General features: G+C 34.2%; 1 protein-coding gene across 9 annotated transcripts in view; it reads right to left on the reverse strand.

The window, feature by feature from the left end:
• Nucleotides 1-19,851, reverse strand: part of CAB39L (calcium binding protein 39 like) — a 157,004-nt gene that overhangs the window by 79,571 nt on the left and 57,582 nt on the right. For all 9 annotated transcript variants that reach the window (XM_014790000.2, XM_004433665.3, XM_014790003.2 and 6 more), the window contains one exon: nucleotides 1,985-2,126. In XM_014790000.2, the coding sequence (XP_014645486.1) occupies nucleotides 1,985-2,095 (111 nt within the window). In that variant the 5' untranslated portion in view covers nucleotides 2,096-2,126. The remainder of the gene's footprint in view (nucleotides 1-1,984; nucleotides 2,127-19,851) is intronic.

Raw genomic sequence — 19,851 nt, forward strand, 5'->3', positions numbered from 1 at the left:
ATCATTATAACTGAAAAAGGGAATAAGGCAAAATAAATAAAAATAATTCATAGTAGCACGACATTACTTTAAAAAATAATTTCCAGATACATTTTATGACCTGATCAAAGCAATCCTTAATTTATTGAAGGTTAGAAGCTGGGGCCTGCCCCGTGGCATAGCAGTTAAGTGGGCATGCTCAGCTGCTGGCTGCCCGGGTTCAGATCCTGGGCGCACACCGATGCACTGCTTGTCAGGCCATGCTGTAGTGGAGTCCCATATAAAGTAGAGGAAGATGGGCACGAATGTTAGCCCAGGGCCAGTCTTCCTCAGGAAGAAAAAAAAAAAAAGAGGAGGATGATTGGCATGGATGTTAGCTCAGGGCTGATCTTCCTCACACACACACAAAAAAACAAATAAAGGTTGTAAGTTTCTTAAATTATGAGATATATCCACAGAAGAGTACCTTAAACATATATATAAAGAGTAATTATAATGCAAACACCTGTGTGACCATAATGTAGGTCAAGAAATAGAACATTTTTGGTACACCAGAAGACACCTGAATGCCCCCTTTTCAGGCTAGAAGTAAATACTTTCATGTCTTTGATGACAATCATTTATTTACTTTTCTTTACACTTTTCTCACTTACGCTTGCATCCTCAAACAATACAGTTCAGTTCTGCTGATTTGGAACAGCATTTGTATGTACCCTTTTATGACTTGCTTCTTTCTCTCAACACCATATTCACCCATGCTGCTGCATGTAGGCAGCAGTTCTCTAATTTTCTTTGCTCTATAGTATTCCATTGATGGCTAGACCACAACTTCTTGATCAGTTCTACCATTGATGGACATTTGGGTTGTTTCTATTGAAGGGTTATTATGAACAACAATGTTATGAACATTCTTGTACATGCATCCTGGTGCACATTTGCAAGAACATCTCTAGAGTTTATACCTAAGAGCAGAACTGCAGGGTTTCAGAACATGCATATCTTCACATTTCAGATAATATACCAAACTGGTTTCCAAACACCAATTTATGCTTTATTACTCACAGTGAATGAAAGTTCTTATTGCTCTCCATACTTGTCAACCTTTAATACTACCAGATGTTTTTCCTTTTTGCCAAGATAGTACGTGTGTAATACGAATTTATTGTGGTTTTAATTGACCTTTTCCTGATTACTAATGAAAATGAGTATCTCTTTACGTTTTTCTCTTTTTTCTCTTTTGTCATTTAGATTCACTTTTTTTAATTTTTTATTTCTGGTGAGGAAAATTAGCCCTGAGCTAACATCTATTGCCAATCCTCCTCTTTTTGCTGAGGAAGATTGGCCCTGAGCTAGCATCTGTGCCCATCTTCCTCTACTTTATATGGGACGCCGCCACAGCATGGCTTGATAAGCGGTGCGTAGGTCCATGCCCGGAATCAGAACCTGCGAACCCTGGGCTGCCGAAGCAGAGTGTGCAAACCCAACCACTATGCCACCAGTCCGGCCCCTAGATTTACTTTTATGAAGGTCATTTCTTCTTTCTACTTGGGCCAATATTTGGCTCAATATTACAAAGTTCACTAGAATTAAAAATATATTTTTTATCCTTATAAGAATACAAGATTGTACCATACACTGGGACAGAAAGATACTATGAACTTAAGGGTATTAACTTTATAGATATTGTGAATCTTGCCATAAACTAACACTTTAGAGAGAAATCCAATATGTAGGATTCAACATCCCTTTGAAGGAATAACTAAAATACTAAAAAGCCCTTCCTATGAGGAAGCCTTACTTGGTAAGATCTTAAAATAATGCTAAAATGAGGTTGCACTGTAGCAATTATCAGTTGCATAAAATCTGAAATCAATATAAATGTGTTTATAGGAACTCTATGTGCACATAACAGACCCATCTGGGACTCTAACTCTAAGCTTTTATGCTGTTTTTTGGTCTTGGAATACATGTATTTTAATGATAATGTTATTGTTTTAGCACATACCTTGTCTGTCTTTTTGTCTTGCTTTTCCAAAATGGCCATGTTGTCTTTCAGAGTTTTCACAATTTCTGCTGGATTTTTGTGTGATTTACTAAACAAAGGCATTTTTTTCATCTATAGAAATCTCTTCTTCCAATATGGAATGCTAAAAACAAACAAACATCATGAATTTAACTCAATGTGATTAAACTGTTATATCAAAATGCTTTATAAGTTTTCAATAACCTCAGTTCAGTAATTTGAAACATTAAAATCAATCAGACGAAAATAGGTTTCATCAAGTTTTATACCAAATTTAAATACATATAAAATATTTTAAGGAAGATATTTTAAAAATTTTACTTAAAAGTTTTCACTCGGGCCAGCCCCGTGGCTTAGCGGTTAAGTGCGCGCGCTCCGCTACTGGCGGCCCAGGTTCGGATCCCGGGCGCGCACCGACACACCACTTCTCCGGCCATGCTGAGGCCGCGTCCCACATACAGCAACTAGAGGGATGTGCAACTATGACGTACAACTATCTACTGGGGCTTTGGGGAAAAAAAGGAGGAGGATTGGCAATAGATGTTAGCTCAGAGCCGGTCTTCCTCAGCAAAAAGAGGAGGATTAGCATGGATGTTAGCTCAGGGCTGATCTTCCTCACAAAAAAAAAAAAAAAGTTTTTACTCAAAGTTTAAAATCTTTCCTACAATAGAAACACAAAGATTATGCAAGAATGGAAAAGGAGTACTTTTCAAAAATAAGCCTATATTTATTTATTTTATTATTATTATTTTTTAATTACAATCAAAAATATATTTAAAAAAGAAAAGAAATATGTACACTTTATTTGGTTGTGACAGGCTTTTTAAGCCTATATTTAAAACAAGATATTTTGACTAAGGAGAGTAATGATGATAATGATGATAATAATAGATAAAATAAAACATGAAAAACAAAAGGGGGGTTAGGACTCACGTACTGCGGTACAACAATATTTAAAAGCATACTACACCATAGCAATCACAAAATTGCAATGTAAAATTATTTCAAATCTGTTCTTTATTTGCTCTTTAAATATTCAGCTAGCCATACTCACTGATAAAATGAAGACTATCATGGTGGATGGTGAGGAAGGTGGGGAAAAGGAGTTTCAATTCTTGTTTTTGAGAACAATTATTTACATAGAACAGAAAAAGCCAAATACGGCTGTCATTGCCCTATTTATATAAAAAATAATAGAGAAAAAATCTTATAACTGAAGGCTCCAGTTAGTAGAGGTATATTCATTTACTTTACATTTATTTGAAAAAATATTTCAAACATTATAGAAATATGATGTAATAAATCAAAGGTTCCCATTAACCAATTACCCAGAGATGACAACTATTATCAACTTGGTAGATAGTCCTCCCAAATTTTTTCTAGACATATAAAAATAAATATATTTTAAAGCAAAAATAGAATAATACTAAACATAGTATTTTGTAACTTCTTCTCACTTTTTATATCTTGAATATCATTCTATGAGTGTATGTTTAGTTCTACTACAATATTTTTTACAGTAATATAGCATTCCATTATACAGATACATTACATGATTATTATTGTTTGCAATTTCTTATTAAATTATTATAAAAGTTATGTTACCAAGACCCTATTGATGTACTTTTGGGCTAATTCCATTTTTCCTAATATTTTTCTTATTAACAATGATGCAATTAATCAATGAAGAATATTACACACAAACGTGCATACACAAACATATACACCAGTTGACAGCAGGACTCTAACCAGCTATTCCTATAGTATAACCTTGGTTATGGTTCTAAATCCCTCATCTCCCTATATTCCTACTTCCCAAATCTGGTTCCCTAGGATTTCTGTCAGATCTGTGAGTTACCTTATATCGTTCTAATAAATGCCTTCAGTATTTGTTGTTTGTGACCAAGAATTCCATTGGGATACATATACGTTATGAAGTAGAAATCAAAACTGTTGGTGTGAATTTTGATGATAAAACAGAAGACTTAAGGCCAGCCCAGTGGCGTAGTGGTTAAGTTTGTGTGCTCTGCTTTGGAGGCCCGGGGGTCACAAGTTCAGATCCTGGGCGCAGACCTACCCATTGCTTATCAAGCCATGCTGTGGCAGGTGTCTCATATATAAAAAAAGTGGAGGAAGATGGGTACGGATGTTAGCCCAGGGCCAATCTTCCTCAGCAAAAAGAGGAGGACTGGCAATGGATGTTAGTTCAGGGGTAATCTTCCTCACCAAAAAAAAAAAACAACAAAAAAACCTAGAAGACTTAAAAAACATTCCCTATTTTCAGTAGAGATGCTGTTTTTGGTACGGATGCCTCAAGTCTCCAATGTGGGGAGGGTAAGAGTGATGGGAACTTGTCCACTCTCAGGGTGTGGATAAGTTTGAACAGCATATTAAGGGACACCAGTCAGCCTTTAAAGCAGATACTGAAAGTTGACAGAGTATTCAAAGACAAAGTATATGAAGACCACACTGTGATTCTCAGAGGGTGGTGTCAGGAACAAAAAAGAGAGCATTGGAAGAACATTGTGTCTGGTTCCTTTATAAAACTCAAGAATAAAATCATAAGGATGTACTAGGTTTTTCTTTAATAACCAGCCCTACACATAAATAAATAAAGGTAGAGTGTATTTAAAAGTTTCTGTAGTGTGGAGGTGGGGTGGGTGCTGAAACAATCACTGATCATTGCGCAGAGCAAGCAGTCTGTTGCTTCCTACCTGGGTGATCTTGGGCACAGTATGGGATCTCTCTAAGGCTCTGTGTTATCTGTAAATGGGGATGATAACACCTCCCTCTCAGGGTTGTTTTGAGGATTAAAGCTATGAAGAGCACCTTGCACAGGCCTTGTATAGGTGAGGTACTCTATGTTTAGGTGCTATATTATTACAAAAAGTTCCATGACATAATTAATGAATTATTTCACTAAACAGTAAGGCATAGGAATTGAGATATGATTTTGTCTTAATTAAGTGTCCTAGACACTTCTGGCTCCTGGAGTCACTCATACATCTTTTGTTTCAAAAAAAATAAAAATTTATTCTTTGAATTTTGAATTTTAAATACTCAATATTCAAATATTTAGCATTAAAACTGTTTTTTTTTAAAAAGGCTAAATGCATTTGTGTAATTGTTCTCTTTCTCTATGTAGTTCTACTGCACTAAGAGTTCACTGTACGAATTTCAACTAAATACTCCCTGACATCAAAACAGAGTACAAATTATGATAAGGAATCACATATATGATACGACATGATTTTTGTCCATTACCTATTGCTCTGCTCAGTTCTCACTGTATCAAGCTAATTCTCATGCCAACTTTGCTGAAATTATAAATGTTTTCAGGACTTCCATGTTAACATTGTAGTTAGCATTTCCTAATTTACTGTCTCCCAATTTTTCATTTGCCTGTTGGTTTGTTTATTTCTTCATTCACTTACTCATTGAACAAACAATCTGAGTAAGTACTAAGCACAGGCACCTTGCTAAGTACTAGGGATAGAGCCATGAGTAAGAAAAACAATCCCTGCTCTTTGGAGATTATTATTAAGTGGAGAAAGCAAACATTTTAGGGGCAATAAAATTATGTAACAGAAGGAAATAACACACAGTATATATGCCTCTTAATACAGCATTCCCTTTTTCGAATTTATTATTTTCATATTTTAAATGTATCTATTTACATAATAACTATAAAATTAGTTTAGTAATGTTTTAAAATTTCATAAGATCATTCTTCAATTCTGCAATCCATATTTTGAGGGGAATCAAAATCTATATTCTCAAACTACGCAGTTCCAGGCCCCAAATCCCCTACAAATTAGGGTGAAACTCTCCTGCCTGCTCTGTTTTCCTCAGACCAAGACAGCCCTACCCCATACCCAAACTGAACACCTCCCCCCACCACCCTCAAACTTGGGGATGCCCTTCCTACTACTCTCTGGGCAACTGTGCTGGTCACTCATGTGCACCCACCCCAATCACGTCATTCAACCCACCAGTCATAAGAAATGAGCCAACTGGCACTCCACACTACCTGCTCAACAACCATAAAGTCTAGTTCTGAGTTGGTAACTGATCTACTATAATTTAAAGTTATCACTCTCGTCTGAGTGTCTTTGTTCTATTTATAAAAAGAAAGTTTGGGTTTTTTTTAACTTAACTAAATAACTGTGAATTCACCTAGTCATATCATTTAACTCATATTTTCCATTTTCATGAACATATCAAGAAAAATTTTGTCAAATGTTTTGGGAAAGTCCAGATACATTATATTTATTTGTCAATTCCAGTTTACTTTATTTTTTTTACACCCCCATGACATTTATTTTATAACAGGAAGTTTGTAGCTTTTGATCCCCCTTCCACCCCTTTCATCCACCCCCCAATCCCTGCCTCCGGCAACTACCAATCTGTTCTCTGTATCTATGAGCTTATTACTATTTGCTTTTTAGATTCCCCATATAAGTGAGATCATACAGTATTTGTCTTTCTCTGTCTGGCTTATTTCACTTAGCATAATGCCTTCGAGGTCCATCCATGTTGTCGCAAATGGCAAGATTTCATTCCTTTTATGACTGAATAATATTCCATTATATATATATACACCACATCTTCTGTATCCATTCATCCATTGATGAATACTTAGATTGTTTCCATGTCTTGGCTATTGTAAAAAATGCTGCAATGAACATGGGGGTGCGTATATCTTTTCGAAGTATTGTTTTGGTTTTCTTCAGATAAATATCCAGAAGTGAAATTGCTGGATCATATGGCAGTTCTGTTTTTAAATTTTTGAGGAACCTCCATTCTGTAAGATGGGGGTTCTTAAAGAAAGAGAACCATATTTTGAAATTAGATAGGCCATATATAGGGAGCTCTCAGTTATTCATCGATGGTCCATATCCATTCTGAGTCTTTAACTCCTAGTATTCAACATGGCCAAAGATAAAGTGCATATGACGGAGGCAAAAGGAATGGAGGAGTCCTGAAAATGGTGCTTTGCGGGGATAAAGTGGTAGTAGTAATTTTTCCATAAAGTCTACCTCAGAGTCTTTAGAACATACATTATATTTCAGCAAAGCAGGAAGCAAGCACAGGAGATGTCATGTTAAGTCCAACAGACTGACATTAGATGAATGCCTCCTGGGCACTGAAAACTGTGTTGGGGCCATGCACATCAATCTGCCCTCTAGCGTTAGCGCTGACAGCGGGCCATGCAGCACACAAATGCCAGTGGACTGACACTGGCCCTGTTGTACTCCTCCACTTTGAAAAGAGAGCAAACAGAATAAACAACAAGTAACGTAGGTTCTATTTAAAGAAAAAAAAAAAGCAGCACAAGAAAAGGGGAGAAATGCCCTTGGACATGGACAGGAAAGGTTACTTCCAAAATTAATTCTCTGTAGGAGATAAAACAGACATAACTGGAAAAAACAAAAAGAAAAAGACTTAGACAAAATGAGAGCTGGCCAAGATAAAAGATCAAAAACACATACACACGTATACAGATATGCCCCATATGCAGCATGGTAATCCAAATCTGCAGAAAGCGGAAATGACCCCACAGAAAACTGACTGAGGACAACTGAAAAGGACAAAATTAGTCTACAGTTACTCATTCAAAAACTATTTACTGAGCACCCATAATGTGCCAGGCACTGAACTAGGAAATGCAAAATGAATATGCCTCAGAGGCACTGCATTGGCACTACATTGCCACCACAATGTAGTGGCAAACACAGACACACAAAAGATTTTGCCAGAATGTAAGAAAAGGTCAAAGAAACTAAAATGATGGAGAAAAGATACTAAGTGTGTGTGTATGTGTGTGTGTATATATATATATGTTTATTATAGAGCTATGGAGAAGATAAAGTACTATCCTATAAAAAGGTACTACAACAATGGGGGGAAGTGGAGGAAGCCAACAAAAACAATAAAAGGAACTAAAAAATGGAGCAGAAGCACAAAGATATAACAGCTTAAGCAGAAAAAAGATCTAAACCTGGTCATTTAAAGGATTTTTCCAGTTGAGATTAATGATGAGACCCCAAATTCAGTGTCCTGTGGCTATTAAAAGAAACAAACATTCTTCTCTCAAAGTACTTTCCTACAAAGTGAACTTAACAAAAAAAAAGGATAAAAATCAAGTTCTCTTTGGAGTTCTATAAAACCGAATGTCATAAGACCATGGAGAAAATCTACAGAGTTCTAAAAGGAAAGTCTCTAACCTCATAATTAAATCTTTAGCCAACATATTTATGTGTGAACAGACTGTGTATGCTTACTAAAAATTTTACAAAAAGATGAGATGGAATCAAGCCCACAAGAGTTCCACAAAATAAATGCTAAAAATCAGCAACAGTTCTTGAAAGGGAGCCTTGATATTGTTGGCAGGACATGTGAGAGGGTCAGAATCTAGAATTATAATCCATTCATATGGGAATAAAAATAAATAAGAATTCAATTAAACAAGTTAAAAAGGAACCTGCCCCAAAAATCTCCAATAAAAGAAGGATAGAAAATAATAACAATAGAAGTAGAATTAACTGAATCAGAAAAGAAAAAGAAAATCTCTGGTAGCTATTTGGCCTCTTCTAGCGATAGACCTGTCTGCTTCCTTTCCCACCTCACTCTACCAGAAGGATGGGAACATGACACAGGTGTGGCCAGAGTACTTCTTCCACTGCCCTGGCTACAGCAATTGACTCACAAATGGATTGTCACACCATCATGCTAATCAAAATGTTTCAACAGGACTTTTCCCTCTAGATATTTTAATTTAGTTTAAATAAAATATTTGGGGTATTCAGAAGAAGAAAGAGAGAACAATGTAATAAATTCCTGTATATGTACTGCCCAGATTAAAAAGTAAAAAAAAACAACTGAAGTAATCAACCCCCTTGGTACATCTCTCTGATCCCATTCCCCTCCGGCTCATACTGGGCCTATCATTTATCCATCCTATACATTTTTCACACTTTTACTAACATTTATAGATAACATAATATTGTTGTGTACACTTTAAAGCTTTACAGAAATGGTATCATACCATAAGCTCCTTTTTTCCTCACTCAACACTATGTTTATGAGATTTACTCGTGTTGATACATTAATCTCTAGTTTATTCATCTTACCTGCTGTATAGCATCCTACTGTATGACTATACCACAATTTATTTACCAATTCTCCGAGTTCCAATTGTTTTCAATTGTTTATTACAACCATGATTGTAATACAGATTCTTTTGCAGGTCTACTGGTACATTTGTACAAGAATTTCTCCAGGGCACTGGTTTCAACTTTTTTTATAGTGACTTGTAGTAAGAAATGCATGTTACATTATGACCCAGAACAAAGGAATGTATAAATGATTGTATAATTGTTTCATGAAACAATACCTGCCCTCTGGATATTTTCCATTCTACCTGTTCAACCCTACATCATTAAAAAAAAAGTGCTGATCATTATCCATTAAATTGATTTCACTACCTGCTAGTGAGTTTAGACAAACTAAAGTCTAAAAAAACACTGTTCTAAAGTGGATTCAAAGGGCACAAACGGTATGCTCATCTTCACCAGACACGGCCACATTGCTTGCCTAAGGTGTTATACTAATTTCTACTCTCACTGCAGTGTATGAGTCCCAGCTGTGCTCCATCTTTCCCAACAGTTGGAACTGTCAGAATTCAAAATTTTTGCCAACATGACAGTTGTAAAAGGTTACCCCATTATTATTTTAATTTGTATTTCTCACATTACTAACAAGAATGAGCATTTTTTCATATACTTATTGGCTTTTAAACTTTCTTTTTCTGTAAATTTCCTATTTCTCTACTTTGTCCATTTCTTTAGGTAGTTGAAGAAAGCCATACTAGCTACCAATGCTAATTAATATAGTCCCTTGCTTAAAAATATAAATCACAATTAAGAATCACCAGGCATTTGAGGAAAATAAAGAAAATGAAAGAGAAATATAAAGATAAACAAAGAGAGCAAAACCCTGGGAGAAGGGGAGAGGAAAGGCATTAAAACAAGAAACTAGAAAAAATATATATTTATTTAATATTCCTCCCCAAATATGACATGCTGCTATTATGTCCATAAAATAAGAACAGGCTGCTGAGACAAAAAAGTAAACAGTGAATGAGAAAATATTCTTAGAAGTAAAAGCATGCACAACTAAATAAAAAATGCAGTAGAACAGTCGCTGACTGGTAGAATGGTATAGAATTGAAAAACAAATTAGCAATTTGAAGACCAAGCCATGGAAATCTGGAATGGTGAGAAAAACACAAATAAATACAAAAAAGAATCTATTCAGAGAAATACACAGGACAGATCTGAAGAGCCAGTATTGACCGAATAGGAGTTATTAAAGAAAAAACAAAGATAACTGACAAAAAGAGAATAACAAATAAATCAACAAAGAAAAAAAAAAGAAAATTTCCTGAGCTAAACAAAGGCATATGTCTTCAGATTTACATAAACTAACGGCTATACAGGGGGAATGCAGAAAGGTCCACTCCAAGAACATTCTAAAATTTCTGAATCCTAAGACTAAAGAGAAATCCTACAAATCCCCTTCCATAGAGTGGGGAAATCCAGAGTAGCAGCTAGGAACCAGATTCTAAGAGAGGAATCAGGACTTTTAACTTGACATCAAATGTTAGAAAACAGTGAAACACTATTTACGTAGTTTCTAGGGGAAAAGACTTTTAATCTAGAATTCTATACTCAGTCAAACTATTATGCATGTGTGAGGGCAAAGTAAAATTATCTAAGGATGTAGATGGAGAAGTAGTGGAGGAAGAACAAGAGGGAGAAGAAACAAGAAAATGAGAAAATAGTTGAAAAAGATATGCAGTTGGGGGGCCAGCCCAGTGGCGCTAGTGGTTCAGTGCACGTGCTCTGCTGCAGCGGCCCACTGTTCGCCGGTTCAGATCCCGGGCACGCACCAACGCACTGCTTGTCAAGCCATGCTGTGGCGGCGTCCCATATAAAGTAGAGGAAGATGGGTATGGATGTTATAGCCCAGGGCCAGTCTTCCTCAGCAAAAAAAAAAAAAAAAAAAAGAGGAGGATTGGCAGATGTTAGCTCAGGGCCAATCTTCCTCACCAAAAAAAAAAAAAAAGATATGCAGTTGGATGAAGAAACCAATAAAATTTATAGTTAAGTCTAAATGAAGGCCAACAATGTATCTGTGAAGCTGAATATAATTATTAAAAAAGTATTCCTAAAGTATTTTGATAGAGGCAAAGTGTAACAAAAAATAACAACAACACTAACCTAGAAAAATAAAAATAAGTAAAATTCTTTTAATACACTTTGTACTTTGTTCAAGGAACAATAACAGAAGTAGGAGGTAGAACTTTCAACTACCAGAAGGGGGACAAAAGGAACAAAAATAATTTGACCTAATCAGCTAGAATCAAGAATGGAAAGAAAAAGAAAAAAATAAGCAAATAGTAAATAGAGAATACAAAACAATATGGAAGGAATAAGAGCAAACATTAGCAATTACAATACATACAAATGTGTCAAATTCTACTACAAAAAAATCACAACTCAAATTGGGCTAGTGTGCATGCATGTGCACACACACACAATTCAGCTATAAATTCTGCAAGGGACACAACTAAAACAAAATAACACAAAAATGTTGAGAATAAAGAGATGTATAAACATATACCAAGCAATATTACAACATGAATATGAGACAACACAGAACTTAAGATAATTAAATTATATATAAGTGTGTGTGTGGGGGGGTAGAGATTATATATATATATATTATGTAAATATTGTATGTATCTAATTTTTATTGTGAATAGGACATATATATATAGATTACATATATATAATATATAATAAATATATATGTCAATTACCTTTACAAACTAAATAACATTTTAGGTATGTTGGGTAAAATAAAGATTATATTATCTATCTATTTTTATTTTGTGACCTTGATTTTCTCCGCTAAGTAGAAGAGAAGATGAAGAAGAGGAGTATGGTAGGGACTTTAAAGAAAGAGACAGAAGTTTAGAATAGCTACTATTAGAAATGGGAACAGGAGTTACTAGGGAAGTGATCTAAATTATTTTCAGTTTAAATATGTTCAATGTAGATTCTAAATACAATTCTTGTCAATAAAATCAAAGGCTATGTTTACAGAATAATGGACCAAATCAGATTATTTAACATTAGGAAATTGGTGAATATAATTAATTATATCAATAAGTCAAATAAAAATTGTTTCAGTTGATGATAAAAAGGCATCCAATAAAATTAAAATCTACAGAGATACATAAATCTCAGCTCAATCGAAAAAAATATCATTGTTAATGAAGGCATTCTCACTAAAAAGAGGTACTAAATAAGGACCATGACTATCACACTATCATTATTATATGTGCTGGTCAGTGCATTAAAATATAAAACAAATTAACAGTACAAAATTTGGGAAGGATGTGACAAAATTGCAATTCACAGACAATATGATTATATACATCATAAACCTAAGATGAACAACTAAAAAAATTCTGGAGTTAATAAGAATTGAGTAAAGTAGTCAAATACATGATAAATATACATAAACTACTAGCTTTCATACATAAGCAATAACCAGTAAGAAAATATAATGAAAAACATATCCGATTCATACTGATAACGACATACACACAATATCTACACCAGAGCTAAACTTGAAAAACCTACAAAACTTTAATTTAAAAATATTAAATATAAAAATACATAATTATAGCATATTTAAAACTCACATAACCAACACATACCCAGCAAATAACTAGTAACCAGAATATCTAAAGAATTCTCAAAACTCAACAGTAATATAACCAATAACCCAATTAGAAAATGGGCAAAAGACATAAACAGACATTTCACTGAAAATGATATACAGATGGCAAATAACCACATGAAAAGTTGTTCAACATCATTAGCCATTGCAGAAATGCAAATTAAAACCACAATGAGGGGCCGGCCCACGGCCTAGTGGTTAAATTCTTCTTCAGCAGCCCGGGTTCAGTTCCTGGGTGCAGACCTAACACCACTTGTCAGCAGCCATGTTGTGGCGGCAACCCACATACAAAAAAAAAAAAAAATACAGGATGATTGGCAACAGATGTTAGCTCAGGGCAAATCTTCCTCAGCAAAAAACCCCACAAAAAACCACAACGAGGTATTACTACACACATATCAGAAAAAATAAAATAAAAAACAGTCATAACATAACCCCAAATGCTGGTGAGGATGCAAAGGAACTGGGTTACTCTACACTGCTCGTGGGAATGTAAAATGGTATAGCCACTCTAAAAAAGAATATGGTAGCTTCTTACAAAACTACACGTGATCACCATACAACCCACTGATTGCACTCTAAGGCAATGACTGATCACAGAGAAATGAAAACTTATTTTCACACAAAAACCTGTACACAAACTTTCACACTAACATTATTTGTAATAGCAAAAATTTAGAAACAACCCAGATGTCCTTGGATGGACAAATGGTTAAACTGTGATACATCCATACCATGGACTACTACTCAGCAATAAAAAGAAACAAACTATTAATACACTCAACAACTTGGATCTCAAGGGAGTTATGCTGAGTGGAAAAAGCTAACCTCAAAAGTTACATATTGAATTATTCCGTTCCATATTCTTAAAATGTTAAAATTACAAAAATGGAGAACAATGGTTGCCCAGAGTTATGGAGGGGTGAGGGAAGGAGGTGGCTACAGCTAAGAAAGTGTAGAAGAAATCCTTGCAATGTTACTGTTCTGTATTTTGACTGTGGTGATGGTCACACGAATCTGAATCTACGTATATGATAAAATTGCAAAGAATTAAATATACAAACACACGCAAAATGAATGCATGTAAAACCAATGACATTGGAATGAGGTCTGTAAATTGTATCAATGTCAATTTTCTTGTTGTGATACTGCAAGATGCAAGTACATCTTGTTATGCAAGATGTCACTATAGGGGGAAACTGGATGAAAGGTATACAGGATCTCTCTGTATTACTTCCTATAATTGCATGTGAATCGATAGTTATCTCAAAATAAAAAGTTAAAAATAAGGAATCTATCACTATGGAAAATTGAAAATGATAATCCAACATAAGGGCAAGTACTGTTCCTAAAGTAGAAAACTAATAAGTGAAAGACGTACATAAAGACATACAAGATGTGTCTACTTATCTATGCAATCCTTCAGCAAGCCATCCTTTTAACTGTATATATCTGTAGAATGATTTCTGGAATGTGGTTCAGCTAACATTAATGGTATTATCTGAATTATGAGATTTGTGATACATTTAAATTTTTTGTGTGTGTGTGTGAGGAAGATCAGCCCTGTGCTAACATCTGCCAATCCTCCTCTTTTTGCTGAGGAAGACTGGCCTTGGGCTAACATCTGTGCCCACTTCCTCCACTTTATATGGGATGCCGCCACAGCATGGCTTGCCAAGCGGGATCCAAACTGGTGAACCCCAGGCCGCCGCAGCGGAGCGCGTGCACTTAACCACTTGTGACACCCGGCTGGCCCCCTAAATTTTTTCATCATGGTGTTTTTCTGCATTATTTATAATGCGTACATTTCTTCTTTCCTGAAACAATAGAGATTTGAGGGAAAAAACCCACATAACTAAGATAAAAAAGACTTGAGTAGAAAAACCTATCTTGTTTTTGAACAGAATAACTGAATATTATTAAGATGTCAATTATTCTTAAAGTCCATGGTTTGATACAATTCCAGTTACATGTCCAAAAAAGTTCTTGGTAACTAAACTAAGTCAAGAAGACCAAAAAAGCAAGGATAACAAATTTTAAAAAGGAAGATTATTTAGGAAGGAATGAAATTAAAAGTGTTATAAAGTACTCTAAGTAAAACAGTGGCACAAGAAAAACAGACCAATGGAACAAAAGAGCCTAGATACAGGTGTTAATATAAATGACTTTCAAATTTCTGGATGTAAAATAATTTCTCTAATTTTAAAAGTGATGACCTAAATCTCAAAGAAAAAGACTGACAAATCAGAGTTAATATAAATATGCTACAAATCTAATAAAAATTTTGAATTTTTATGGATCAAATAAATAAAATGATAGGGCAACAACAAATAAGAGAATTCTGTGATATGAATATGAAAGACAGAGTGCTAATATCATCATAAAAGGAGATCTCTGAAGATGAATAAGAAAACCATTAGGAAAAAATATATAGATAATGGAAAACCACAAAGGAGGAAATATAAACACATAGTAAATGTTTATTCTCTACGATAAAAAATGCAAACTCAAAGTGAAAGACTATTTTGCCCATCAAATAATGAAGTTTTTTGTTACTGTTTTGAGAAAATTCAATTCTACTGATGGTGAGATGCAACAGGCCCTCTCTTTTCTTACTGAATATAAATATATTTAAATTTATTTAAATATAAATAATATATTTATATTGAATATAAATTGGACAGTAATTTGGCAATATTGATCTAGAACCTTTAAACGTTCACAACCTCTGACTTAGTAGTAATTCCTCTCCCGGCAATTTGTCCTCAGAAAATAAACTAATATAGGGTTATTTCTATAACTTTTTTTTTTTTACATTTTAACATCTCTGAAATTTAGGTGTGTCTTACAACTGATTGGCAGTTTGTTTTTTTTCTTTCTTAGTGGTACATAAAGTATATGCCTTACAACCAACGGTTTGTTAGATTTAATGAAATACAGTATACGGCTATTAAAATGTTTACAAAGAATGTGAACTAAAATGGAAATGTTGCTAAAAACAGCATCCCATATTACACAGCACAACTACAACTACGTAAAAGTAAACAAATACAGCAAACCTATGCATAGAAAAAATAATTTTAAATAGTTAACACTGATTGCCTCTGGATAAGTTGGCTTATGGATGCTTAATTTTCTTCTTCCCTCAAATTTTCCATTTTTTCCGAACTTTAATAGATCATGCAAATGCTTTTATAATGGAAACACTTTCTCGTAAATGATATTTTTAATGACTAAACAACCATTTTTTAAAGTTCAAACTGTGGAATATCTGATCACCATGTCGTTTCAAAGCATTAGACAAACAAATACAATTTCTGTTACTTTGGCTATGAAATTTCATAAAGAGTAGTACTTGGCTCAGATTCTGGAGAGAAAGCCAAAAAAGATTTATTCAGCTCTGTGCCCAGGGAATTCAGGCCCTGTAGATTTTGTAGTAGATTTTGGCAGCATTCCCTTTTCTAATACACACTAAAATATTTCATATTCCTAACTTGTATGTGAGAGCTATTAAAGATGGCCCAAAGTCAATCACTTGAGTAAGTCATCGGAACATGTTCAATGACATAAGTGAAGAGGAGTGTTTGAAGGGGGAGAGGAAAGGGGAAGCTAGGAGAAGAGGTCATTTGGGGCATTAAATGCCGTCATTGTTATCCCTTAAAATATTTTAAGCAGGAATAAGTGTCTATCTGTAGGTGGCTAATGAATATTTCCAGGCCTTTATGTCTAACCTCTAATTGGTGCTATTCAATAATAGTTCTAATTTCAAAGGTTTCTCACAAAAATTTAAGGGCGTGAGAAATTTATCTTTGAAGCCAAGAAAAATCTCAAGATTTCCACAGGTAAAACCATAAAAAAGTATAACCAAACTGCTAACTCACTCTAAGAAGGCCAACTTAAAAATGAGCCTTCTTTCCCTTCATTTAAGTCTATTTACAATCAACGATAAGTGAGAGAGGAACATTTCCAAAATTCTTTCTCAGAGTTTGCTAATTTAAACTTAAGGCACGGGTACCGTCTCTTAAACTGAAAAAAATTAAAATAAACCTACCACCACATAAGAAAAATTCAGAAAAGTTCATGAATTACTACCATTCTTTTATCTGTATTCCAAATAAGACTCACAGATAGAAACAATGCAATCAAGTGCATCTATGGCAAATAATTGGGCCTATAAGATTCATCTTTTAAAGACTAATGGGATGGAGGTTACATGAATGTATACATTTGCCCATATTCATTGACCTGTTCTCTTAAAATGAGTGCATTTGATTGAATGTAAATTTTAAAATACATAAAGTATTTCAGTACACTAAACGTTCTACTGTATTTGCTGTATCCAAGTAGGCCTTCCCCTGCTCCCCCGGCAAAGTCATAATTTAGAATTGCCATCACAGAGATAATAAATTACAAAGAATATCATTATAGTTATATATGTTATGACAACAAATCCATTATAAAGCATATTATATATGTCAAAGTATCTTCCAATTAATGTCTTCTACCCTCCAACTATTCCATTTTAAAATATACATCCTAAATATAATTAGAAGGCACCACAATTGAATTTTGTACTTGAAAATCTAAAGAAATGAGTGAAAATCAGTAGACAAGTATAAATACTGTCACTGATCATCCTTTTTCTCAGTTCAAAATTACTAAGAATGATCTTGTTTTTATAAGTTTTATTAACAGAGTTTGAGGGAGAGACATTTTCTAAAAATAAGACAATTTACATAGAAATGGAAAACACGTGAGAAGTTTTTTATGCATCCTTATTCATCTGGAAGTCTTGATCAGACTTACATCGGAATAAAAACTCTTTTATAAGAAGAGAAACCCATGTCCTTGGGAATTGCTTCTTAATTCTAATATATTGTAACTACTGAAATAACTTAAAAATAGAACTAGTATATGAAGTTAGGAAGACATACAACTACTAATTTATTTATTGTTATAAATAATAACCTACTAGACTACTGTTCCAGAAAAAACAACCAGTAACTTCATTCATTAGATTCATAGTAATGTTTCTGTTGACAGCTCCAGTCATTGGTAAGAGCTAAAAGTTTCTACATCTCTTAGCTATTAATGATTGTCAATGAATGATACTTTTAGAATTAGAATACTAATTCTAAATTAGTATTAGATACTACTAGAATTAGATACTATTAGAATTGCACAATCTCAATTTATAGCAGAGATTTGAAGCTAGATCAGTATTCTCAAAAACTAGTAACTGTAAGTAAAGCATCAAATCTCACCGAAATTCACAAATGGTTATTTCTCACAATGGAATTATCAAGGGAAACTCAAAATTCACTTTTTTTTTAGTCTTTCCTGTAAGCACATACATTTTATACATAACAATCACCAAATTTTGGTTAGATACTGTTACTGGTTTTAAGACAAGGTTTACAGTTACAGAGTGAAAAAGTTACAGTTATAGAGTGAAAATAACTATTTCATAGCTTCAGTAAGCCCCTGTTGTCTATGAACTGTCAATCTATAAAAACATTAACACGGAAGAGTAGAGATGAAAGCGATTGAGCTATAGTTAGCAAGTATCTCTTAGACTTCAGGTTCGGAAAGTTTTTCTGGCTGGGTAGGTTAATATAACCTCTCTTCCAAAGTTGGAAGAGACTAGATGAGTTTCTGCTAGAAATTTAAGACATATAAGACACAAAACTGAAAAGTATATTATCTCATTTACAAGCAGTAAAGATTTCAGTTTAAACCAATTACTTTAATTACCAATGGAGTACTAAGTATGACCATAATTAAAAAGCATGCTAATATAGTATTAATAGATTTTTTTCCTTGCTAAGAGAATATCAGCTAAATATTATCTTTAAGCTGTACTATAAAAACATACGTATACGTACATGTAAATACAGACATCCATATCTCAGAAATGGAAAATCGTCCAAACTATTCCATCTTATTTCATTCAATCATTCAACAAATATTTATTAAGCACCTATTTTATGCCACTTAGGATTATTCAAAATCATTACTTTTTAAATATGATTTGCCAATAAAAGAATGGTCATTCCTGAACTTTTCTGAATTTTTTTTTAATGTGGTGGCAGGTTTATTTTAAATTTTTTTCAAACAGAACAAAGAAAGTGTTTATTGATCAAACGGAAAAGTTTTTCTGCCACTAAAAATCATCCAAGATAACTGTAATCTGCATTCATTGTATTATTTCATTATTAATTACTCCATTACAAATGTTTATTGCAATACTAACTTTTAAATGTTATATCTCAGCACTTTAGAGAAACTTTTAGGCCAGTATAATTAAAGTTAATTTGGATAGACTTGATTTGAGTTTTACCAATAGGCCACATTCCTTCATATGGGTCCTAGTACACATATGCAAATAAATAAAGTTAAAGCTGACACCTTACTTCAGAATATCGCATGTACTCAAGATACCTCGCCAGTAAACTGTCTCACCTCATCACCATCTCTAACATTCAGGACTGCCATCAAGTTATACCAAGGTCTTTTCTTTTTCTCTTAATAGTTAGGCCTATTCTGTACTATTGCTTTGTTCACTTCTCACAATTCAACCAACTCTCGTCAAGGCATTTCTTCTCATAATGAAAAGTGTGTGCCCCTAAACTCCTTTCCATTTTTGGATACCTTGGAAAAATTACTCAGTTACATTTTCAGGAATCAAAGAAAGAGTTTAGTCCTCATCTAGTAACTATTTATTAGGTACCTACTTATGTGCCAAGACACTGGCCTGGACCTCAGAAATGGCTGATAAGCATGAAAGCAATGGCTAGAAATATTCCTGTAGCAAAGAAAAGAAACATCACTGATTTTAACATAAGATTAGATCTCATAAACAGTGCAATCAACCTTGGAAGCTCTTAAAAGTACCTAGAGGGCCGGCCCTGTGGCTTAGCGGTTAAGTGCACGCACTTCACTGCTGGAGGCCCGGGTTTGGATCCCGGGCGCGCACCGAGGCACTGCTTCTCCAGCCATGCTGAGGCCACGTCCCACCTACAGCAACTAGAAGG

The sequence above is a fragment of the Ceratotherium simum genome, chromosome 10, assembly GCF_057802395.1.
Source record: "Ceratotherium simum simum isolate JZ-2026a chromosome 10, ASM5780239v1, whole genome shotgun sequence".
NCBI classification, from domain to species: domain Eukaryota; kingdom Metazoa; phylum Chordata; class Mammalia; order Perissodactyla; family Rhinocerotidae; genus Ceratotherium; species Ceratotherium simum.